This window comes from Cajanus cajan, chromosome 8, assembly GCF_000230855.2.
Source record: "Cajanus cajan strain Asha chromosome 8, NIPB_CcT2T_4, whole genome shotgun sequence".
Classification (NCBI taxonomy): Eukaryota; Viridiplantae; Streptophyta; class Magnoliopsida; order Fabales; family Fabaceae; genus Cajanus; species Cajanus cajan.
The window spans coordinates 7,740,891-7,764,376 of NC_138524.1; the positions used below are offsets into that span (position 1 = coordinate 7,740,891).

General features: G+C 27.9%; 2 protein-coding genes and 1 non-coding gene across 3 annotated transcripts; all 3 read left to right on the forward strand.

Annotated features, from left to right (window-relative positions):
• The first annotated feature begins 415 nt into the window (after positions 1-415).
• Positions 416-487, forward strand: TRNAP-AGG (transfer RNA proline (anticodon AGG)). Its single transcript has one exon. It is a non-coding gene; the product is annotated as a tRNA-Pro (tRNA).
• A 10,749-nt stretch (positions 488-11,236) lies between these two features.
• On the forward strand, positions 11,237-17,832 carry LOC109798854 (MLO-like protein 6). Its single transcript, XM_020359260.3, has 15 exons — positions 11,237-11,625; positions 11,846-11,903; positions 11,986-12,227; positions 13,821-13,937; positions 14,056-14,116; positions 14,306-14,394; positions 15,127-15,201; positions 15,776-15,870; positions 16,068-16,117; positions 16,215-16,255; positions 16,341-16,514; positions 16,675-16,710; positions 16,803-16,870; positions 17,076-17,136; positions 17,224-17,832. Exons 1-15 carry the CDS (start codon positions 11,503-11,505, stop codon positions 17,650-17,652), a joined length of 1,719 nt encoding a protein of 572 aa, XP_020214849.1. The 5' UTR covers positions 11,237-11,502; the 3' UTR covers positions 17,653-17,832.
• A 4,369-nt stretch (positions 17,833-22,201) lies between these two features.
• On the forward strand, positions 22,202-22,980 carry LOC145950830 (uncharacterized). Its single transcript, XM_083062632.1, has one exon. The coding sequence runs from the start codon at positions 22,341-22,343 to the stop codon at positions 22,656-22,658; it is 318 nt and encodes a 105-aa protein (XP_082918758.1). The 5' UTR covers positions 22,202-22,340; the 3' UTR covers positions 22,659-22,980.
• The last annotated feature ends 506 nt before the right edge of the window (positions 22,981-23,486 follow it).

The following is a 23,486-nucleotide window of genomic DNA, read 5'->3' on the forward strand; positions in this document are numbered from 1 at the left end:
TTGATCGTTTATAGTCTTTGTAATTTAAAAAAAAAATTATTTTTGTCCTTATATTTAAATTTTATTAAGGAATTTGTCAAATAAAATTTATTTATTAATATCTTTATCAATAAAAATATTATATTAAAATCAGTTAATACTACATAATTGTCTGTTATTTTCATATATATCATTGACGACTTAAGAAACTAAAATAAGATTTTTAAAAATTACAATGAATAAAAATAATAATTTTAAATTTAAAAATCAAAAATAAATTTACCCCTAAGGAACTAAAAATATATTAAATTCTTTTTTGCTAAATATTAACATCATCTGTTGGTCATGGTTATGTTTAGAAGTGAAACACAAAAGAAGCAAATGATAGAATTGTAATACAGACAAATTCACAACTTTTAACATTGTAAGACACCGAGGGCATTTGGTCTAGTGGTATGATTCTCGCTTAGGGTGCGAGAGGTCCCGAGTTCAATTCTCGGAATGCCCCACTTTTTTCTAAATTTTTTTAAAGAAGAGCCAGTTTTTAAGTCATTTTTTTAATCAATCTTATGCATATCTAGCTCGTATCTGTCCGCATTTTTATAATTTATATAGTATAACAAATGTGTACATGAAAATATTATCTTTATTGTGGTCATAAATTATAGATACAAATGATGGAACTAGATAAATAAAATAAAAAAATTAAGTAGCAACAACGAAGTACCTATATTGTGGCTAAAATGTATAGTGTATGAGTGGTTAAGTGTTTTCATTACAACACTAGTGTGTGTTGCTTTCAAGGTTGAGTAGTCCATACTTAGCAGCAACTTCTCTCCATTCCTTCTGCTCAGATAGATATCCATGCCTCAACAAATACCTTCTAAGCTCCATCCTTAGCTTCCTTATTGGCTTACCAACACACCAAATATCAGGTTCAAAGTATCAGCCACCTTTTTTTGTACCAAAACACAAGTTGTACCAAAACAAAAAATTGAATATATGTCAACAAAGATATGTTGAAACCTACCATAGTAATTTAGATTACTTAATAATTTCTTTAAATAGATGGGTGTAAAATATCTTACATTATCATTAAATTAAAATTCAATGCTAATATAACTTTTAAAGTACTTATTATGAAAGTTAACAAATTGGCTATATGAATAATGATTTATTGATTCAATTTTGTGGCATTCATCCAACAGAAAGCAAGTATAGGACATTACAAGTTTTGGTAAATTCAGACAGTGTACTAAGGAGACATTTATGTAAAGGGTAGTTAACCACCACAAATGAATTTTTTTACCTCAGCCTGAGATTCGAAAGCAAGCCTAAAGAAGTGAGAAGCAACAAAATGCTTGCCCACAGACTCGGCCATTTTGATTTGGACAACCCAATAAGATGACGTCTCAAGCCTATCAAAACGACAGTTGCTACAATTTATTGCACTGTAGAATGGTGTCGATGACTCGCTACAATTTAATGTTACCGGAGTTTTGGTCTCAGAAGATGAACATTAACCATTCTTCTTTGATGTTTTTTCAGCAGGGAATGTGTCACTTTTCTTCTTCAATCCGGGGTTCATATTCTCTCTCGATTTTTTAACACGTGTCTTAGTGGGTTGTGTCTTTGGAACAGTAATATTTGTTTTGGCGGAATTTCCTGGGATAATGTTTGTGTTCCTAGTGGTACCAAAAACACGGTTCTGTCTGAAACCAAAACAAATCATGATTTTCTTTTCATATATAGAATTATAGCAAGTGAAATTAAATTGGTGAATAAAAAGTGTTAGGTTACCTTTGGGCTTCACTAGTGCCCATTTTGGCTGCTTTGTTGAGTTTTGGTTTCGAATCACTGGCTTTGCCTGGTACCATTTAAGAAAATTATTTGCATTAAAAAAAAGTTTTAGAAAAATAATACTAAGGAAAATGTGAAGGGGTGATGCATAATGAAATAATAGGATGAAAAAATTGCATTGTAAATTTGTAACCTGGGAGTGGTGTGGGAAGAGAATCCATGAAAAAGATATCACAAGAGTTCAGCAATTATGTGATTGTGGGTCGTAAATTTATTACCACTAATTGGAACCGTTGGAATGCACGAGCGGGAACAGGTTTTCTCCCACCAGTTTTCTTTTTCTTTGAATTGTTTTGGTTATTAGGATGAAAGAAGAAAAAAAAGACTATTATGGGCCACAGTTAAACTGAAAATAGGCCCAGTGACCCAAACCCCATATCATCTGTCATTTTCTCAAAATAATAAGAGAAAAACACATTTCAAACACAATTTCTCACTTGATCACTAACTACTAAGGCTATGTTTGGTTTGCCGTTTAGGTACCCAAACGGATGTTCAATTCTTATCGAATATTGTATCAATTTGTTTGGTATTTTTTTTTTTTTTGTATATTATGTTAAATTTCATTATCTTCAAAATATATGTTGCATATAAAATAATACATATGTTACTTTTTCGTTAAACGGGAAGTTTCGATTGAGTGAGAAGTATTCGTTAAATTTAACTTTTTTAACTTAAATCCAAACACACACTAAAATAGAGTTCTCTTTCCAATTTCAAATTCTCAAATTGATTTTGTACCAAAATTGATTATCCAATTACAAATGTGCCCTTCAAATTAGTTTATTTTGTGTTCATTTGATTAAAATCAAGTATCGATATAAATATTAATAAAATCTAATACAATTGATAGATAATTGAATTTCTAAATATTATGATGATGATATTTGATTAAGTATATAAAAAACACTTTGTAGAAAAAGATAAAATTCATTTCAATAATCTTTATATTTTAAAGAAATTAGTCTTTTAATTATGGATCCAGAGATATTTTTATTCATATATACAAAGAAAAAATAGTGTAAAATAAAGGGAATTTATATAAAAGTGCAAGAACATAATCAAATAAACAGAGTAAACATTTTTATGATCATTCTTTTGCTATGAAGCAAAAACTTTTCGTTGGAATGACTAGTTTGATAAGTCTCCACATTAGCATTCTACCTCTTAATTGTGGGCCATACCATCTCCAAATCAAGGCACATAAGCTATCTCTATTAATCCCATTAAATTAAATTAAATAATTATAAGCAGACAGTACTGAAAGCTTAGCATCACTAGATGAGTTCCATGGCAGCACATCATCATCAATCAAGAAGGCTAGTAGGAGGGGCCATTGCTTTAACTTTGTTGCACATGTATTGGCCAATCTTTGATGGAAGAGTTACAACTTAATTTGCAAATAGATGCCTAATTTCTAGTCTTAGTTCTTAATCCAAGATTCCTCTAGCACTGATTACGCTGAATTTTAAGATGAGAACAAAACCTGGGCCAAATGTGACCCATGTTAAAGAATCTGGTTCATATCAATTCTAAGCATGAGTTAAGGTCTTTATTACAAACATAAAGTTGTCATATCATTTGCAAGACTGATCAATCCAAATGTTGTTACTTAAAAGCGCCTTTGCTATACCAAAAAATATTTTCAGTTATAAGTTATAAGTACATTTTCAGAGTCTTTTTTACTAAAAATGAAAATTAGTTTTCGATAAAAAAAAAAAAAAACTTTTAAAAAAATCTTGTAAAGTTGTATTTATACACACTATGTAATTAACCTATACTTGAACCCTATAGCAGAAATAAGTGGTATAAAGGTGAATGAAATTAATGAGTGAGGAGGGAATAATAAAGAAAGAAAAGTTCCGTCATTGCTTTGAATCAGCTATCCTAAATAAAAACTTTAAATTAAATAAATAATTAACTAAAGTTTCAAAGACCTCTACTAAAATGTGATGAAATTGCTTTGTTATTTTTTGACCGATAAAGGTGTCTCCTGTCTTTAAAAAAAATCAAAGAAGGAAAAAAAAATACTTCCTTGAATGTTGTTATAATTGTATAATTTTTTGTTATTTTAATGATAACTTTTAATTCGTCAAACTTAAAACTATGTTAAATTTTGAATTGTAACGAGTGACATCAATTTTCATGTTTTAGTTATGTAATTTTAACTATTTTTCATCAGTTTAAATGAAATCTATTTATATATATATATAAAAAAAAATTGGCTACATCTTATTTTGGCTAAGAAGTTATTAAAAAACAAATTCTGGATGATCCAACATCTACTTCGTTCATTCGTACACACAAGCTAATTTTGATTTGACTGCGGACCATAAAAGCATCAATTAACATCGTAAAGTTAACATACAAGATAAACATGTCGACAAATTACTTTTTTCCAAGAATACAAGCACAAAATTTGGAATTTGGACTTTGGTATCGGAAGATATTTTATAGAAAATTACACTATACATATTTGAATTTTTATTTAGTTATTTTATTATAACTTTCCATATTAAGTTTATATATATATATATAACTTGAAACAAGTATTATGTGATGAAATTCTACTAAAGGATTTTTTTTATAATGGTTGATTATAAATGTTATATATAACTAAATAACTTGAAAAAGTATTTATGTAATGAAATTCTACTAAAGAAAAAAATGTTTTTAAAAATATTTAAATGTTAAATGGAAATCAATAATTTTTACTAAAATATTTTCTGTATTAAAATTTTATTTTTATTTTGAAAAGTTACTTTTTTATTTTTCATAAAAAATAATTTCATAAGAAACTTATATAAAATTCATTTCTAATAAAAATATTTCTTAAAAATATTATTTTTTAAATAACAAATCAAACATAACATTTTTACATTATATTTTTAATAAAATAAATACTTTTTATATATAAAATGTTTTCTAAATGAAAACTTTTTTCACACGCTATTAAATGAAGAATTATAAACACACTTAGTCATAAATTTTTTTTTAGTAAAAATAGAAAAGATTACAAAGATGATCACAATGAGGATTGAACCTAGATCTTTATGCTTCTAATTACTCAAATCCATCATCACTCAATCACTAGATTAACCCTAATGGTTATTAGTTATAAAATTTATTAAAATAATTTTTTACAAAAAAATTATTAAAAATAAGTAATTTTTTTATATAATTAAAAATGACAGTGGAGAAATTATTCAAAAAATGATTTTCATAAAAATTTTATTTTTAAATTTATCAATACAATGACATTTTTAAGTATCTATTTAAATTGAATTAAAAATGTTTAAATATATAACTTCTAAATACTTTGAAGTTGGTACCTGTTGCACAAAATACCTAGCTAAGGATCCAAACACCGGTACTCCGCTCCCTCATTCCTTCTCGGGTAAGTTCCAACCCGCACGAAAGGTGTAACGATCTGAGCACTGTCTCGGAGAGAGACTCGGTGAAATAGACATGTCTGTGAACATGCGGACTACCTTGAGTTACACCATCAACTCTTAGATGATGCTTATGTGTGTAATTTCGTTTCCTTTGTTTTCTTACTTTACCCCAAAGGGAACTTCTAAATATTTTAAAATTTATTTTAATTATCATCATTAAGTATCTATTAATTGGAGTAAAAATGTTATCATATTCACTGTAATAAAATGAACTTTTAGTGATATTTAATATTATTTTTAGTGATAATAAAAATAGCTGTAAATTATTTTATTAACATTTTAGCATCGGTCATTGTATGACGAGTCAATAAAACATATATCAACAATTATTTTATATGTTGATAAAGATCTTTATAATGATCGAAAAAATATATGTTTTTGTGATATTTTTTTACTGATATTTAATATTAGTAATAATATAAAGACCCTTATAATGATCATATCGACAATTATTTTGCATGTTAATAAAGATCCTTATAATGATTGAGAAAAAATATACAAGTTTTTGTGACATTTTTTTTACTGACATTTAATATTTTTTTTGTTATTGATCCTAAAACTTTAAGAAATAATTCATAACTTATATATTTTTTAATTATCTTATTTCTAGTCGATGTAAAACTTATAAGATGAGAGTTGTTATCTATTTATATATTCTTTAATTTTCTTATTTTTAGTCAATGTGCGACTCGAGTTTTTCTTTAAGAAATGATTCCTAGTCTATATATTTTTTAATTATCTTATCTCTTAAGAGATGTGAGACTTGTAAGGTAAGAGTTACCCTCTACTTATATACTTTTTAATCTCCTAAAATATGTGAGACTTGTAAGGTGAATGTTGCACTCTACTTATATAGTTTTTAATTGTCTTATCTCTTCGACGTGGAACTTGAATTTTTTTAACAAAAAATTATCATTAATAATAAATTTTAGTGTAATGTAAGTATACTTTTAGTGGTTATTGTATATTAATCATTAATATTTTTATTAAATAATAAAATAAAGATAATTAATTTATTGTTATTAAATAATTGTTACTAATAATAAATTTGGTTGTAGTGATTAAAACAGTAAAATGTTTAGAAGTTGATATATTTGAAAATAAATGTCAAAATATCATTATAAGGACAAGAAAAACGCGTATGAAAAAGTCTTGAATTTAATTGGACTTAATTCAAACACAAGCATAATAAACTTATGAGTAATGTTATGCATATAATAAATATTATTTTTGCATTTTTTTATCAGATTACGTACAATAAAAATTATTAATGATGAAAAAGGATAAATATAAAAGTAATATTATACTATTTTTATTATAAGTATAACATTACACAAAACTTATTTACCATCCTTTACTTATAATAGTTTAAGTTTTTGGAAAGTCAACATTTATCGATGGATATACTATTCTAATTAATCCCTTTTACATGGGTAGAATGTTAAAACTGTGGTCTTTTGGAGGAATTGTCAATTTCTGAACTGCTAGTGTGATCCGTGTTGCACACAAAGTAAACCAGACTTCTGCAATGTGCATGCTTCCATTTAAAAGGAATCTTGTGTACTGTAATAAGGTAATATGTTATATGTTAGATGTGTAAAACTATAATCATGTGCCTTCATCAAAATTGGCATGCTTTTAGTCAAAGCTAACATTACATACTAATTTTATATTCTATACTATTTATACATAATTAACTAATTAAATTTATAAAAAAAATTTAAATAAGACTTTGTTCTTCATAATTTCTACCTACGTATTTATTTTTTGATCCCATTGCTGTCTCAGGGATTACTACCTTGTAACTCGAAAATGTATAGGAACTAATCCTTTATAGAAAATTAGGATAATGATTAGTGTTATGAAAAATGTTGCACGTTAACAATTCGACGTTGTATTTACCCTTGTTAATATATTTTTATTTAATTATATTTCAATTATGAATATAGACATTGTAAATCTGCATTATATTAACAATTGATTGCCTGCATTATTAATCAATAGTATAATATATCATATAAACAATTAATTATATAGATATTTTTAATCTTTAGTAGGCATGACCAAGGACGGAGCCAAGGGGGGACCTACGGGTGCCACGGCCCCCCAACAATTTTAATTTTTTTTTATATACATATATATTACTATATGACACCCCCTATTTTTAATATAAACTCATATGTATAATTAAATGAATAACCCAAATTTATTTTTTTATTCAACTTTTGGACTTCTGGTACGGCCTGCTATGTGGTATCACTTTGGAATTTTTTTTTTTTAAAAAAAATGTAGCGCCTCATTTGATCATTCCAATTCTCGGCCCCCCAGTATTGAAATCCTGGCTCCGTCCCTGGGCATGACAATCTAACCGGCTCTCGTGGGTGCCTGAACCCGCCCCGATTTGGACGGGGAAAACCCGTGTTTATTGGGTTCGGGTTCGGACTCAGATTTTCCTCTATTTATAAAATCGGGGGCTCGGATTTACTTTTCTTTTACTTTTTTAAAATTGTTCATATTTATTTAAAAAAAAAAGAAAAAAAAAAGGAGCAGGAGTGGGGGCAGGGCGGAAAAACCCGAACTCCACTAAAAACGGAGATGAGGACCCAGATTTTATACCGGTGAGTATCAGGAGCAGGGGCAGGGCAGTTTTAATTTGCGCCCCGCCTCCACCCGCCCCATTGCCATGCCTAATCTTTAGTTTTACTTTATGGTACAAATATATTTTCTCTTCTTCTAAGTTCGTTTGGCAGTCAATATACAGTAAACACGCTTTATTATTTTGTGTGTGAAAGGATGATAGGTATTTTGCAGACATGAAAGACCCAAAATAGTTGTTTCGAAAAATCAAAATGTTAAGAAGAATGCCTAGGCGATTGCGTAATACGTACGTTGACTTAGGACATTGATAAAGGGTTAGGATTTAAAAACGAAGAATATTTTTAGTTTGTTTGTTGTTTTATGATTTATCGTCATGATCCCTGCGAATTGAACTGCATTTTTTAAATACAAAAATAAACAAAAGTGTTAGGTCTTGGGCAGGCATTACAATTAAAGTGGTGTTTAAATTAGCATTAAAGAACCTCAGGAAAAAAAGAGGGAAGGAAAGTTGAAAAAATTAATTTAGTTATGAAATGTTGAATCATGCACTTACCAAACTTACCCAACTAAATTATATCATGTGACAACAGGACGATGCATAATTAATAAATTTTTAATTTAGAAAAAAAAAAAGAAATTTAGAGAATAAGAGAAGAGAACAATAATGACTACTTTTGACTTCTACTAATTCTTAATATTTATAGAAGGAGATATCAATTGTTTGGATTATAATTAATCATGATAATTTAAATCAATTATTTTCAAGTGTTTAATAATTTAAAATTAATTAAAATTACAACAGGTTATATTATTAAATTTCTAGAGAATTTTCTCTTTTTTGGGTTAAATTAAAACTTGTTAGTTCTATATCCTCTGTCTAGTATAGAGAAAATCATGTTATATTTCATTGACTTGTGTAAAAATCGATCTATGAATAAGTTATTTAAGACAGTGTGTTACACGTCTCAAGAGTTTAAATCATTTTGTACACTCAACATCTATGGACAACAAAACTTTATATATGTTGGTCACTCTTTCACTATTTTGATTAGGATTAAATTCACTTAATATCAATTTTTTGATAAAGAGATTTTAAGATTTCCTTAGTTAAAGAGATTTTAAGATTTTTTTTTTTAAAATACAGATTTAAGATCTATTCTTATGGACTGGGATCAGTAGACAGTTCATTTCAAGTCTTAATTTAAAAAACAATTCCAATCGAATTCAAAATTTAAAATTAATTTACGAATGATCAAAATGTAAGTACTTTAAGAATGAAAATGAAATCACAAAATAATGAAAAGATCATAATATTTATAAACACATAAATCAAGTAACATACAATTCCAAAAGAAAAAGGTTAGCTACCCATTTTCATGAGAGCTAACTAACAAAAGAAAGAGAAAAAAAAATCTAGTAGAAATTGTTGTCTTTCCATTTTCGAATTGTTAGAATCACTATCAAAATCTTCAAATTGAATGGTCTTTTAAGATTAAAGAGAGAGAGAGAGTGATGAGTGGAGGTACGAAAGTCAAGAGAGAGATCCCATAGGCTCTTTCCCCCTTTAAATATGTTTTGATTAGTAATAAGGAATTATTTGTTGCCATAAATCGACTTAAGTCATTTTTGGAATACTTCATCATGAAAAGAATAAAATAACTAAAGTTCTTTTGAAATGGTTTAAGCCTTTATATATATATATATATACACACACGCACAGACACACATATATATATATATATATATATATATATATAATTTTATTTTTTTTGTAATCTTTAATTTTTCTAAAATGACTTCGATCCTTTTTTGGTACAATGTGATTTCTTATTTTTCTGAATTGGCTTAGGCCCTTCTTGAGTTAGTGGAGATAAATATCTTTTCTTTTATGAATCTTTTTCAATTTCTCTCATCTTAATTACCTACAAAATGAAACCACAAAATTTAACTAAAAATTACTTTAATTTGCATGGATTGAATTTCTATATTATAGTTATATAATTATATATAATATTCACATCCTTAGAGAAATTTTCAAGGGAAAAGAGGTGAAACCATGTCATTTTACATAATAATACTTATAAAATTTAAATAAAAATGACAGCTAACAACTTAAGAGGAATTTGAATAAAAAGTAAAATTAATTTTTTTTTGAAAGCATTCCTTCACTCAATGTTCCTTTTAAAAAAACCTATTTTTTTCTTTCATGAAAACTAAAAAGCTAGTTACTTAACTTTCAGGGAAAAAAGTATTTAACTCCTTAAACTTCACCTCTTTTACAAATAGATACTACAAACTTTAACTTTATGTCAATTGATCCTTAAACTTTGTCTTGCCAGCAAATATACACTATAAACTTTAATTTTATTATAATTTATCCTTAAACTTTACCAATTTTATAAATAAATATCTTGATTGCAATTAATTTTATCTTAATTATTTTTTTTAGGTCTCTTATATTACATTGAGATTAAATTACTAAGGTAAAAAATATAAATCATTTATTTATTTTAAATCTTATTTTAAAACCACACTTATTTATTAATTTTTTGGTACATATATATTGGTTTTATTTTCATATAGATTAAAATACCATATAATTTAGAAGAAGAAAAAATTAAATAAAGACTTCTTTTTATTATTTTTATCCTTTTTTTATAAACTCATATTTTTATTATATTTTGAAAAAATAATTGTAACATAAAATGAAAAATTAAGATTAATAAATGATTAATATTTAAGATAAATAATTTAACTCTAAATTAATAATATAAAATTTTTGTAAAAATAACAAATTATCAAATGTCAAAATCAATTAGAATGAAATGAAAGTTGAAAGTATTTATTTATAAAAGAGGTGAAATTTAAGGATTAATTAAAATAAAATTAAAATTCATAATATATATGTATTTATAAATAAAATTTAAGGATTGATCAGGATAAAATAAATATTTATGATATCTGTTGATAAAAAAAAAAGTTAAAATGATTGATTACTCTTTTCATTAACTTTTAATAAGAACTTCAAAAAAATAATATAAAATTGTTCCCACTTCTGCATGGACAAGTAAAACCCAAAAAATAAGTCAAATACTATAGAAATTAGAAAGAGTTAGTTTGTGCTAAATAATAACTGCTATTTAAACATGCATTAAAATTAAAGTAATCGACATTTAATATCATTAACCATACTTTAAACAGGGTCATCTATTATAAAATTTTAGTAATAAAACAAAAAGCAGAAAGACGACTATCTTTCTTCCTCTGTCATTTTATACGTCAAAGTCAAGAGTAAGACCCTTCCATTCCAGTTATATTATAAGATGAAAAGAGAACTACAAATTAAGCACTCATGATTAAATTCTCTTTATGTGCCCAAAATTATTACTATAATAAGCTATAAAGCTCCCTTGGTTGTCCGAAACCTCTCTTGTCTTCAATTCAATCATTAATCGAAGTTGAACATAGAGTACCAGCAGCATAACTCCTCTTCCACCCCTCATATATCTTAAAGCTTCTCTTCAATTCTTTGCATAACTTTCTCCTTTGCTTCTACCCTTTCTTTTGTATTTCGAACGATCAAACAAAATTCTCGTATTAAGAACAATCCATGGCAGGAGGAAGTGGAGGAAGGAACTTGGAGGAAACGCCTACATGGGCAGTCTCAGCTGTTTGCTTTGTTTTGATCACAATATCTATAATCATCGAGCATATCATCCATCTCATAGGAAAGGTATATATATATAAACATGTCAGCACCATATTCTTATACCATGTTCCACAATTTTGATGTATATATAATAGTTGCACCGAAACTTCAACCTAAAACTCTATGTATATATATATACATACAATATCAACCTCACTAGAAATCCCTCATGATTTAAGAAGCTACATATATAATTGAATTACACATTTGATATTGATTAATAATAATATGTTTATACTGGCAGTGGTTGAAGAAGAAGCACAAAAGAGCTATGTACGAGTCACTTGAAAAGATAAAATCAGGTTTGGAACGTGGCGTAGTTAAATTGCTGAAAATAGATGGAGAAAATGTGAACGAATTAATGATGGGTATGGGTTGTTGCAGAGCTTATGTTATTGGGGTTCTTATCGTTGCTTCTAACGGTGGGACAAGGTCCAATATCAAGGATATGTATATCGGAAAAAGTTGCAGGGACATGGCACCCTTGCAGCAAGGACGACGAAAGCCATGACTCAGATAGTGAAGATTCGCAACACGGAACCAATGGTCGTAGGTTGTTAGCGGCGTTCTATGCTTCGGACACGCGGCGTCTTTTGGCCGGAGGAGGAAGCCACAAGTGTGCCCAGGTTGGTATCATTCTCTCACTAAAATAAAATATATTAAAAACTAATATTGTAGTGGTAAGTAACATCTTAGAACACCTTATAAGGAATCTCATATGCCACATCATATTACATCTACTTTTTTTCACTGTTTTTTTTAAGTACCGGAGTTTCTATAAGTAACTTTACTAAAATTTAAGCAACACATAAACAATATATGAAAAGAGTTGATGTGATATAATGTTTCCAGGAAGTTCTTTATAAGCAACTTCACATCAAATGCTCTAAAATCTACCAGATCAATTTTCATTTGGTTTATATGATTTTGCAGTAACTATGAATGAATTACTATTGTTAGTAACATTTTTTTTAACAAAAATGTTAATTAGTATAAATGAAATTTTGTCAAAATTATACCACTGTGATTCCCAACAAATCGCTTCTTATATATTTTATATTTTTAATTAATATTTATTTTATGAAAATGTCGTTCATCCGGGTTGACATTCGATCGTACATTTTTTGCATCTAATCTTTCATATGATTATATCAAATAACTAAACTGATTTTTATAGTTTCCATTCTTTATTTAATGAGTTCATATATTTTTTGAATTTTTTTAGCAAAGAATAAAAATAATTTTACAAAAATATTGTGTTAGCTGTACGCTTCTTTTTAATAATTATACATGCACGTTTGGATGAGAATTTTAATGTAGATTGAGTGCGATACTAGTTGAAACTTGTGATTGAGTAGAATATACTTAATTGGGTATGTTTGTTTGCCTATCTTTCGAAATCAATAAAAAAAGCATTGACTTCTTTTTAACAAAAATTAAATGGTGATTGTAAACATTAAAAACCTTGCTTAGAAAAAGGTTATTAAAAAATTAAAAAAAAATTTATTTTTGAAAAAACAATAAGATGTCAATTTTTAATTAAAAATACTGGTAGTAAGACAGAAAACAATTAACTGTACAGTTGGTGTCAACCCTATTATGTCAAGGTTTCTTAATTGTTTTAGAAAAGTCGTTTTTAATATTAAAATGTACGACAATGAGATGTATTATAATTGTGTATTTTCTTCTATGGTTGTGCCACTTATGTCAAATGTAATAATGTCTCTTGACCCTCTTGGGGGGCCAGAATGTAATGAGAAAAAGCCTTTACACACATGTATATGAAAAAGGAAGGGCAAAATATTAATCTAATGGGGAATCAAGTTGTATATAAACCAAAAAAATTTACTTTTCGATAAGGGTAGTATACAGTATAGGATTAGAAAAGTATTAATTACAACCATGTTATACGCAATCACTGAATATTTCACACATAAGTCTTCTTAATTTTCTATTTTATTTTTCTTTATTTGTTTCTGTCATGTACTGACGATATTCTAATTAGAAAAAGACTAGACCATTAATAAGAGTTGAAAGGCTGAAATTTGTGTGGATGCCAATACTTGCACGGAAAGAGAAATTAAAAAAGGAAAAGGAAATGAAAGTGATTAAGAACATACATGAAATAATATAAATCTAAAATGCTTATATACTAATGGGTTTTGGACAGATTTTTATATTATGGTTATTTTATTACAATATACAAAATGTATACACAGGGTAAAGTCCCGTTTGTGTCATCGGATGGCATTCATCAACTCCATATATTTATCTTCGTGCTGGCTGTTTTCCATGTTCTTTACTGCGTCATCACTATGGCTCTGGGTAGAGCAAAGGTAATATTATTACAGATACATTTTAATTTTCTTTGACAAAAAAAATAATATTATATATATATATATATATAATATTAGCCTCAACCTCAGCATATATTTATTAATTGTGACTCAATAGATGAAAAGGTGGAAACGATGGGAAGAGGAAACCAAGACACCTCAGTACCAATTTTCACACGGTTAGTCATTTTGTTTGAGGGTGAATAAATATTTATATAGACATATATAATTGTATATTTTGTATGAATTGAATTATGTTATATATATGCGTATAAAATTATGGCAGCTTCATGTATATCTGCATGTATACGTTAGGTAACTCATTTAATTTAATTTAATTTGTGGTCCACATTATGTGTATATCACAGATCCTGAGAGATTCAGATTTGCGAGGGACACATCGTTTGGAAGAAGACACTTGAGCTTCTGGACCAAAAATCCTGTCCTCATGTGGCTTGTAAGTCAAATATCCATTTTATTTATTTATTTTATATTTTGATAACTTGGCCAAATCCATTTTAAGCCTCCCACTCATTTAATATATTTTAACTTTTTCTAAACTCATTTATTATAACTCTCTGACTTTGTAGAATGCCTTTTTTTATTTTTTATTTTTTTAGTTTCACTTCACTTTTTAATTAATGACATTAAAATAAATGACTTTTATTAAAGATTGAATTAAATGAACATTAAAAAAAATAGAGACTAAATGATTAAATATGAAATATATGTTAGAAATAATGATTATTTTCATACAAACAAATGACATTGTTTTTTTTTATCATATTCTTAGAGATGAAAATGGAAAAGACTAACATTATAATGAAAGAAAAATAAATTAAAAAACAATAATTCTAGAGAGACATAACCATTCAATTGCACAAGAACGCGACTTGAGACCGGTTCTTGTTCATGACTTCCTAAATTGGACCTTTCTTTGGTGAAAAAATTGGGCTAAGAACCACTTGGCCACTTGAAAATGGTGTTGGGTAAACAAATAGTAGTTTCTCCCGACATATTTATCCTTAATTACCAGGAAATTTTAAAAAATAGACATGTCTTTTATTAACTTGTTTTTTACGAAAGAGACGACAATTTGTAAATATTCAAAGTACGTAATGGTTAATTAATCTAATTACGTATTTGCTGAGCTTTTCCATGGTTTGTTTGCCTTACGACATGATTGCAGGTTTGTTTCTTTAGGCAGTTTGTGCGGTCAGTTCCTAAAGTGGATTACTTAACCTTGAGACATGGATTTATAATGGTAAACGCCTCCTTTTCTTGCTAGTTTCTCTTGTCATTTTCTTCAACAAGAAAAATGCTACTATTCCTTTTATGCTTTCCTAAACAAAATTTTATGATAATATATTTTTTTATTCATGATGAAGCTGTAAAAGGTTTAAGAATTAATATAAAATAAGGGAAAATATAGCAAATAGTTTTCTAAATTTTTAATTGGACAGAGAAACATAAATAATTTTAGTATTAAACTGTAAGTAAATAAAAAATTGACGGAATAAATTAAAGTAGCAAGATAATGTTGTGAAAACAATATTATATAATTCTTCCATTTTATAACTATCATTAACGATTTTTAAGAATAATTAAACTATCAAAATGTAAGTAAATAAAATTTTTAAGATATTAATTTCTTAATTATTATCTTAAAATTCAGCAAAAAAATTATCTTACAATTAAATAATTTTATTTATGAGCATTCATTACAACAATTGACGTGAAGAAAAAAAAAATTCCCTGAAAAGACACGGCATGCTCGGAGATTACGTAAAACATTTTCCATATGCAATAAATGACATGGAATTTAACGTTGATGTCAGGCACATTTGGCTCCTCAAAGTCACTCCAAATTTGATTTTAGGAAATACATAAAACGATCACTGGACGAGGATTTCAAAGTTGTCGTTGGAATCAGGTATATTTTGTGCAATGACTACTATTCCATCTCTTGTCATTTTGCAGTATTTTTAGTAATAGTTACAGAACGTAGTTACATTTGAATTAAATATCTTTATTTAACATCTTATTATGTTTCATAAATTATATTGTAACAATATTTGGATTTCCATGCAAGTCTATGTAATGGTTTATTTTTTTATAAAAAAATTTCAGTCCTCCATTCTGGTTCTTCGCAGTGCTGTTTCTCCTCTTAAACACTCATGGTAAGAAACAATCTCCTTCTAACGTGCAGCCGACGAATTTGACTTATTATTGTTATTTTTTTTGTGTGTGTGATGTGATTAAATCATGGATGGACAGGGTGGTACTCTTATCTGTGGCTGCCATTTATCCCTTTGATTGTAAGCACATTAATTAATTTGGTCCAAATGAGTGATAATGATGTTTATACATCTAATTTGATAATGTTACATTGATAAAATGTAGATCATCTTGTTGGTTGGAACCAAGTTGCAAGTGATCATAACCGAGATGGGCCTAAGAATTCAACAAAGGGGAGAGGTACTGAAGGGCGTGCCTTTGGTGCAACCAGGGGATCACTTGTTCTGGTTTAACAGACCAGGCCTTATTCTTTACCTCATCAATTTTGTGCTATTTCAGGTACATTGCTTTTCTCATGCAATTCATAACAATTAAAAATGGGGGTAATTAATCAAGAATTCTCTGCACTATAATATTGAAATTAATTAGTAAGTAATTAGTAATAACAAACTTATGGTTAATTGAAGTCTCCTTTGTCTCTGTTTTTTCATCCAAACAGAATGCTTTCCAGCTGGCTTTTTTCTCATGGTCTGCGGTAAGTCATGAGTCATCCAATATACATTACATGGTTAGAAGTGAAATTAGCTTGATGATGATCTTAGCTTATATTACCTTTTGAAATCCCAGCTTCAATTCGGGATTCGATCATGTTTCCATTCGCATACGGAGGATGTGGTGATCAGAATCACAATGGGGTAAGTAATTAAAATGTGAATTTAATTAAATTAATTAGTTGGAAGTTGCAAGGCATGTTAATACTTGTCCGTTTTAGGCTTAAACCCTCACGATTTTACTTTTAGTCATAACTCAAAAAACATCTCTTTCATTGAAGAATATATATAAATTGTTATTTCTTATCTTATTTGTATCTGACAACACGCTGTATCTAACAACACGCAGGGTCCTGATTCAAATCCTGTGCAGCTACGTCACTCTTCCTCTCTACGCTCTAGTAACACAGGTAACGCAATGATTACTAAATGAAAAGGTACATCCCCTATGGTTTGGGAGAAATATTAGTGACAAGAATTGAGTGTGTTGGAAACAGATGGGTTCGACAATGAAGGCAACAATTTTCAACGAAAGAGTGGCGGTTGCGCTGCGGAACTGGCACCAAACCGCGAAGAAGCACATAAGACAGAACCGCGTGGGACCGTTGTCGTTGTCGGGGACACCAACGTCAAGCAGACCCACAACGCCGAGTCACCACATGTCCCCAGTGCACCTCCTACGATACTACCGTTCCGAAGCGGATAGCTTCCCTGCTTCTCCTCGAAGGTCTAACTTGGATTCCCAACCTTGGGATAATAGTAACATCAACGTTGATTCCCCTTCTCCTTCTTACTCCCACCACCAATTGGAAATGGCTCCACAAACCAATGACCCCACCGTTGACACAACGCACCATGAGATTGTTGTTGCACGTCATAGCAAGGAGTTTTCCTTTGATAAAAGACCTACTACTAATAATACGTAAATTAAAATTGATTCACCACCAGAAAAAAAAAAAAAAAAAAAAAGATATGAAGATATCTAAGTAGGCCACCAGGATTAATCTTATTGGATTTATTTAAGCTCTTTCATTTGTATAATTGGATATATTATTATGTTAGATTCATTATTATATTCATAAAGCAATCCACTAGTTGATCTTTGAGATTGGTAGCTTGAGATTTTTTTACACTTTTTGTCGGTGCTCGTGAATTGACTTAATTTATTCACTCAATATAAAATGTCAGATCAAGTATTTTTAAAATGTTTAGTATTTCACTGTTACAAACCACTAAAATATGCTTAGCAACATGCTCCACATACTCTTGAATCATGATTGATATGATTTAAATCACCATTGTTAAAGTACGTCTTAATCTTGGATTGAATTGGCTTATGCAATGAAGGCAATTTGTTTTTTCTGACTTCTCGTTAGAATAGATTGTCGTGTGTCCAACCTTCCCTCAGATTTGAAGCATTGGTTTATCTCTAGACTTTCCACTTCTTTCTCTTCCTGCTTTTGCACATCTTGAATGATGAGGTAGTGTTCCATCTTCATTGAATCCTATTTTGTGTTTTGCAATTCAAATTTCAGTTGAATGACACAAAACCTTGTGTATCAACCAAGCTTTGAGTCAATGATAAACTTATATTATAATAAGGATGGACACATGTATCTCTTCACTTTAATTAAATTATTAGTGTATGATTAAAAGTATTATATTTTATATTTTTAAATTTTATATATTAAATTCATTCATGATTGTTTTTATTTTTATTTTTTTATATATGATGCTGATTATCAATTTTTATTCTTTTAAAATGATACTTCCCCTAATCTAAGGTTTTGGATCTGTTAGAACTTCGAGTCATCTCCTAAAATTGCATGAGTGATTCACTATGTGTTACCTTATTTTCAGCATCTTTAATTTATCACGGAGTTGAACAACCATTCTAATATCTGTTAATCTTTGCCATCCATTTTTTGTATGCAGGTATTCATCTTTTTAGACCCTTCAGTAATAAATTTTTTTGGTATACTACTTTTTGCAAAACTTTTTGAAAAATGATAAAACAAAATCTCAAAATAGATGGTCTCATATTAACGTGAGTGAAAAATAAGAATTAATACATTTAAAAATATATCACTATTTCTTATAAATCGGAGTAAAATGTTTCCCTCTTTTATTTCTTATATAAATAAATATAGAAAGCTAAAGATAATATTTATGACGGAGAGTCTTGTGACCAATGAATTATGAAAATTTAAAGTAAAAAATAAATTATTAATCTTTTTAAATTAATTATCTTTTTTATGGTAAAATAATTTTAATGTTGCTCTTAATAGATAATATTGTTAATTTATTTTGTAATGTAATTGATTTCAAATGATATTTAAATAATTTTAATTTTAAAAAAAAATTCTTAATATTTATTTTTATACATAATTTAGACTCTGTATATTTCAATAGCAATTTTTATTTCGTGGCATTTAAAGCTAATACGAAACTATTTTCTCTAGAAAAAAAAAAAAAAGCAATTGGCCTTTTATATAATCAATAGCGTTGTTTATTACTTGGCAAAACGTATGAATTACCATTGGCATTGGACTCTTCATTTAATTTAATCACTCATATTATCTAATGAAAATTCCTTCTTTAAGTATGCTAACCAATTAATAATTATGAAAAAAAAATTTAATGAAAAGAATTTGGGAATTATAAAACAATGAAAATTTTAATATTATGTTTGGTTAAAAGGAAGAGAAAACATAAAAGAGATTTTAATAAAAAGTATATATTAAAAATTATGTTTGACTGGAACGAAAAGATGAAAGGTGTTTTAATGGAGAATAAGGAGGAAAGGTGGATCTTTTACTATTTGATTCACAAGAAAAATAGAAAAAATTTTAAAATTAATTTACTTATATACTCATAATTTAAAATTTTTAAAAATATAAATAAAAATATTTTAGATATTATATAAAAAAATATTTTTAAAATACTTTTTTTTTCTCTTTTAAATTTACTTTGATATTAAAGAAAAGTTAAAATTAAAAGAAGGAGGGTGGCCTCCTTCCATTCCTCTTTTCTTCACCTAAATATTGAATAAAAGAATTATATATATATATAAAATAAAATAAAAAAGTGCTTCTGTTTTGGAACAGTCTTGACTACTAATAACATTTGATTTAGGACTAAAGAGAGTTTGATAAGGTACCCCTTGAATATTAGAGGTTGGGTAGCAGAGACACAGGCATGAGGACCATGATGTCCTAAACTGAATCTAGACAATGCTGTGTTCCAACCATGCTATAGTTACTAACTAAGCCTTTTACTTTGGTTTTAAATTACAGAAAATAATCAAAACAGCTTCAAAAGCAAGTCTTAACTTTTGAATTAATCACTATTAGTAGATTAACTTCTATAAAATTCTTCTAATTTAATTAATAATTTTTAAATTCAAATTCTAAATATATAATTGTATTGAATATTTAAAGAGAAAATTTTGTTTTTAATAATAATTTTATATGACTTGATAAATTTATTTATCATAAAAAATATATTAATGATCTAGTATAAAAGAAAGTTTATATCACAAGGTAGAAGGTCAAGCAAATCAATAAACAAATACTAAAAAAAACACTATTTAAACAAATAAGGTATACATACAAAAAAAAATTAATAAATGGTTAACTACTAAGAGAATTTAATTCAGTTAATTGAAAAGTATGCATAAGTTATAATAAACTTTTTTATATAAAATTTTATAATTTGTTATAAACATTTTAATATTAAGTTTTATAGGTAAAATAACAAATATAGTTTAAAAGGAAGAAAACCAAACAAGTTAATCAATAACAATACTTATTTTTTTGAAAATAATAATACCTATTTAAACAAATAAGATTAATATTATAGTGTGGAAACAATATTCATAACTAATAATCATTGCCTTTACCTATTGAAGGAGAAGTGATAAAAAAAAATCCTAGTTTTAATTAAAATTAATATAAATGTATTTTATTATTATTTTATTCGAAGAGAGGTAACATCATTATAAATGTGAGTACATTCATAAATTCAATCAATTTAACCTAAGAATAACATAATTTAGGTTGGTTGTACCCAGTTTTGATCAATATATTTTTAATCATTTAGTTGAAAGTTAATACTTAAATTTAAGGTATTAAGATTCATTTGAAAAGTTAACATCTCTTAACAAATATTTTTCTATACATATTAATCAAGGATTGAATCATTGATCACATACTAAAATGATAAGGTTATTTATCAATTATGACACACTTTGTTGATAATTTTGATTAGCCTTAACTAATAATCTTTACAACTATTGAATTGATTTTTGTATAGGAGGATATAAAATACAAATAAAATTTGATTTGATCCCAAATCATAAATATTATGAGCGAAAGTTTTTAACTAGTTGTATTAACTTTCATGTAGTTTAAAATAAATTATATGTACATAAATCAAATAGTGGCATTTAAATAAATTCATTTGCATTAAGTCAAAATTATTAAGGCATAATTTTTTTTAGACTTAAATATATTGTTAATCTATACTAAATGAGTAAGTTTTAATTTTGGTCCTTGTAATTTTTTTATTTTTTATTCAAAAAAAAAATAAACTATTATTTTAGTTCATGTTATTATATAATAATTTTTAACTACATATTTATTTATTAAAAGATTAATTAATAATCTCAAGTTTTATTTATAATTACTAATGATACTATATTAATGTGTGATATTTTTAAATTTTTTATAAATTCTTAAAATAAATATTATTCATTTTTTTAAAATTATCACTTGTGATAAAATAGTAATTTTAGAGATGAAAATAATAAAGAAAAATATTTTATAAAAATATAAAATTAAAATTTATTCATTTTACAAAGAGAAAATAAAATATATTTTACAGAGAAAATAGTGTTAATATAATTTAGAAAGGTGAAAAATAAAAAAATAGAAAATCAAAATTAAAGCTGATTAATTTTATATAAAAGTTAAAATACATTTAAGTTAATTTTTATACAAATAACTAATGTCTAATTTCCATTTGAACTTTGAAGTATCAAGGATCTTATAAAATTTTTTTTTGATACAATAACACGCACGCTTTTTACCAAACACCAAATCATTAGTATAAGTGGGCACACGATGATTGTTCTGGAGGAGTGAAATTGACTACATATCTAATTTTAACTTTTTCTATTTATTTTTTACAAATTTCGTTTGATGAAATTCATATAATTTCCAATAATCCAACTTAAACTAAAAAAAAAAAAAAGAATTGCAAAACTAGCTGGAGCCAATTCAAAGAATGGTAATTAATTTGATCTTTTACTTTTCCTCTGATCAAATCCAAGTTTACCCATGTTGATCCATTAAATAATGAAGAGTATCAATTTCCTTTCAACATAATCACGATTCATGCACCATCCACATATACACATGAACATAATCAAACTCATCTTATCTTATTACTATAAATAAATATAGTATTAATTAAGAAGTGAATGGAATGATAGTATTAAATAATTGTTTCACATTTTGGGGACATAAATAATTCCATAATCGCAAATCTCCATTCCCAACTCTGTTCCATCATTCTCCGACACAGACTACCATTCCCTCGTGATCTTCGCCACATGGCCAGAGGCGCCTCTCAATCCCAATCCACGGCTTCAGCGCCCACCACGCGACCGGGCGTCATGGCCCCGCGCGGCTCCGCTGCCGCCACCGCCGGCATGCGCCGTCGCCGCCTCGCCACCGGTAACGCCTCCGCCTCCGTCGGAAGCGGCTCCGGCGCCGGAAGCAACATGCTTAGGTTCTACACCGACGACGCCCCCGGCCTCAAGATCTCTCCCACCGTCGTCCTCGTCATGAGCCTCTGCTTCATCGGCTTCGTCACCGCTCTCCACGTCTTCGGCAAACTCTACCGCTACCGATCCGCCGCCGGCGTCTGATTATATTCCACTTCTCATCACAGATCTCACTACTCGGTTTCTCATCTGGATCGCGAAATTCGGTTTTCCAAAACCTGCGCTATTTAATTTACGCTTTTTTTTTTTTTTTTTTTTTTTGTTGTATATTTTCCTAGGGCTTGATTAGGCTTCCTGTTTCTCTAGCTCTGAAATGATTGGATCTTCTTCTTGCTGTTGAAGGAAGTCGCGTTTGGCCTTTCCGTGAAAATCGATCTCTGCATTCATTTATTCATTCTGTTATTTCACTTTATTGCTTGAATTTCCAAAGCGAGAAAAGCAGTTACGTTTTCAGCATTTTCTGTTATCACTGTGTAGCTTCATTGCGTTCGTTTCTTTTCTGTTAATCGCGTTTTATTAGTTTATGCCGCGTTTATTGTAGAATACTTTTGAGTGCCATTAAGCTAAGTGATGATACAATTGAATTAATTGTAATAGTTTATATTTGATGCTATCAAGTTCATAATAAGGATTTATATGTTGTTTCTGAAAGGTTGTTGAGAAGGCTCAGCATAACAATTCAAATAACCTCAATGCATCAATGCGGTTGCGAAAGGCTTGCAGGTTGGTGGAATATAAATTGAATTTACAAATTAGTTTTAACTTAGATGAATTAGCAACGACTATTATCTATATCTGTATATACGATAAGGAAAAGGATGTATATGATTATATTTGAACCTTGCAATGATTCTCTTGGCATGAACAAGTGCGGCAGCAAGAGGAACTCTTATCTATTGTGTCTAGTTCTTACCAGTAAAGTATGACAGTTTCTATAGCAATTAATATATTACGTCTACTACACAATCATGA

What these genes read in the sequence shown, in the direction of transcription:
- LOC109798854 (XM_020359260.3), top strand. Translation starts at nt 11,503, where the DNA reads ATGGCAGGAGGAAGTGGAGGAAGGAACTTGGAGGAAACGCCTACATGG. An exon ending in TGCCATTTATCCCTTTGATT is followed by an intron (nt 16,256 to 16,340) that starts GTAAGCACATTA and finishes GATAAAATGTAG; the next exon opens with ATCATCTTGTTGGTTGGAAC. An exon ending in CTTTTTTCTCATGGTCTGCG is followed by an intron (nt 16,711 to 16,802) that starts GTAAGTCATGAG and finishes TTGAAATCCCAG; the next exon opens with CTTCAATTCGGGATTCGATC.
- LOC145950830 (XM_083062632.1), top strand. Translation starts at nt 22,341, where the DNA reads ATGGCCAGAGGCGCCTCTCAATCCCAATCCACGGCTTCAGCGCCCACC.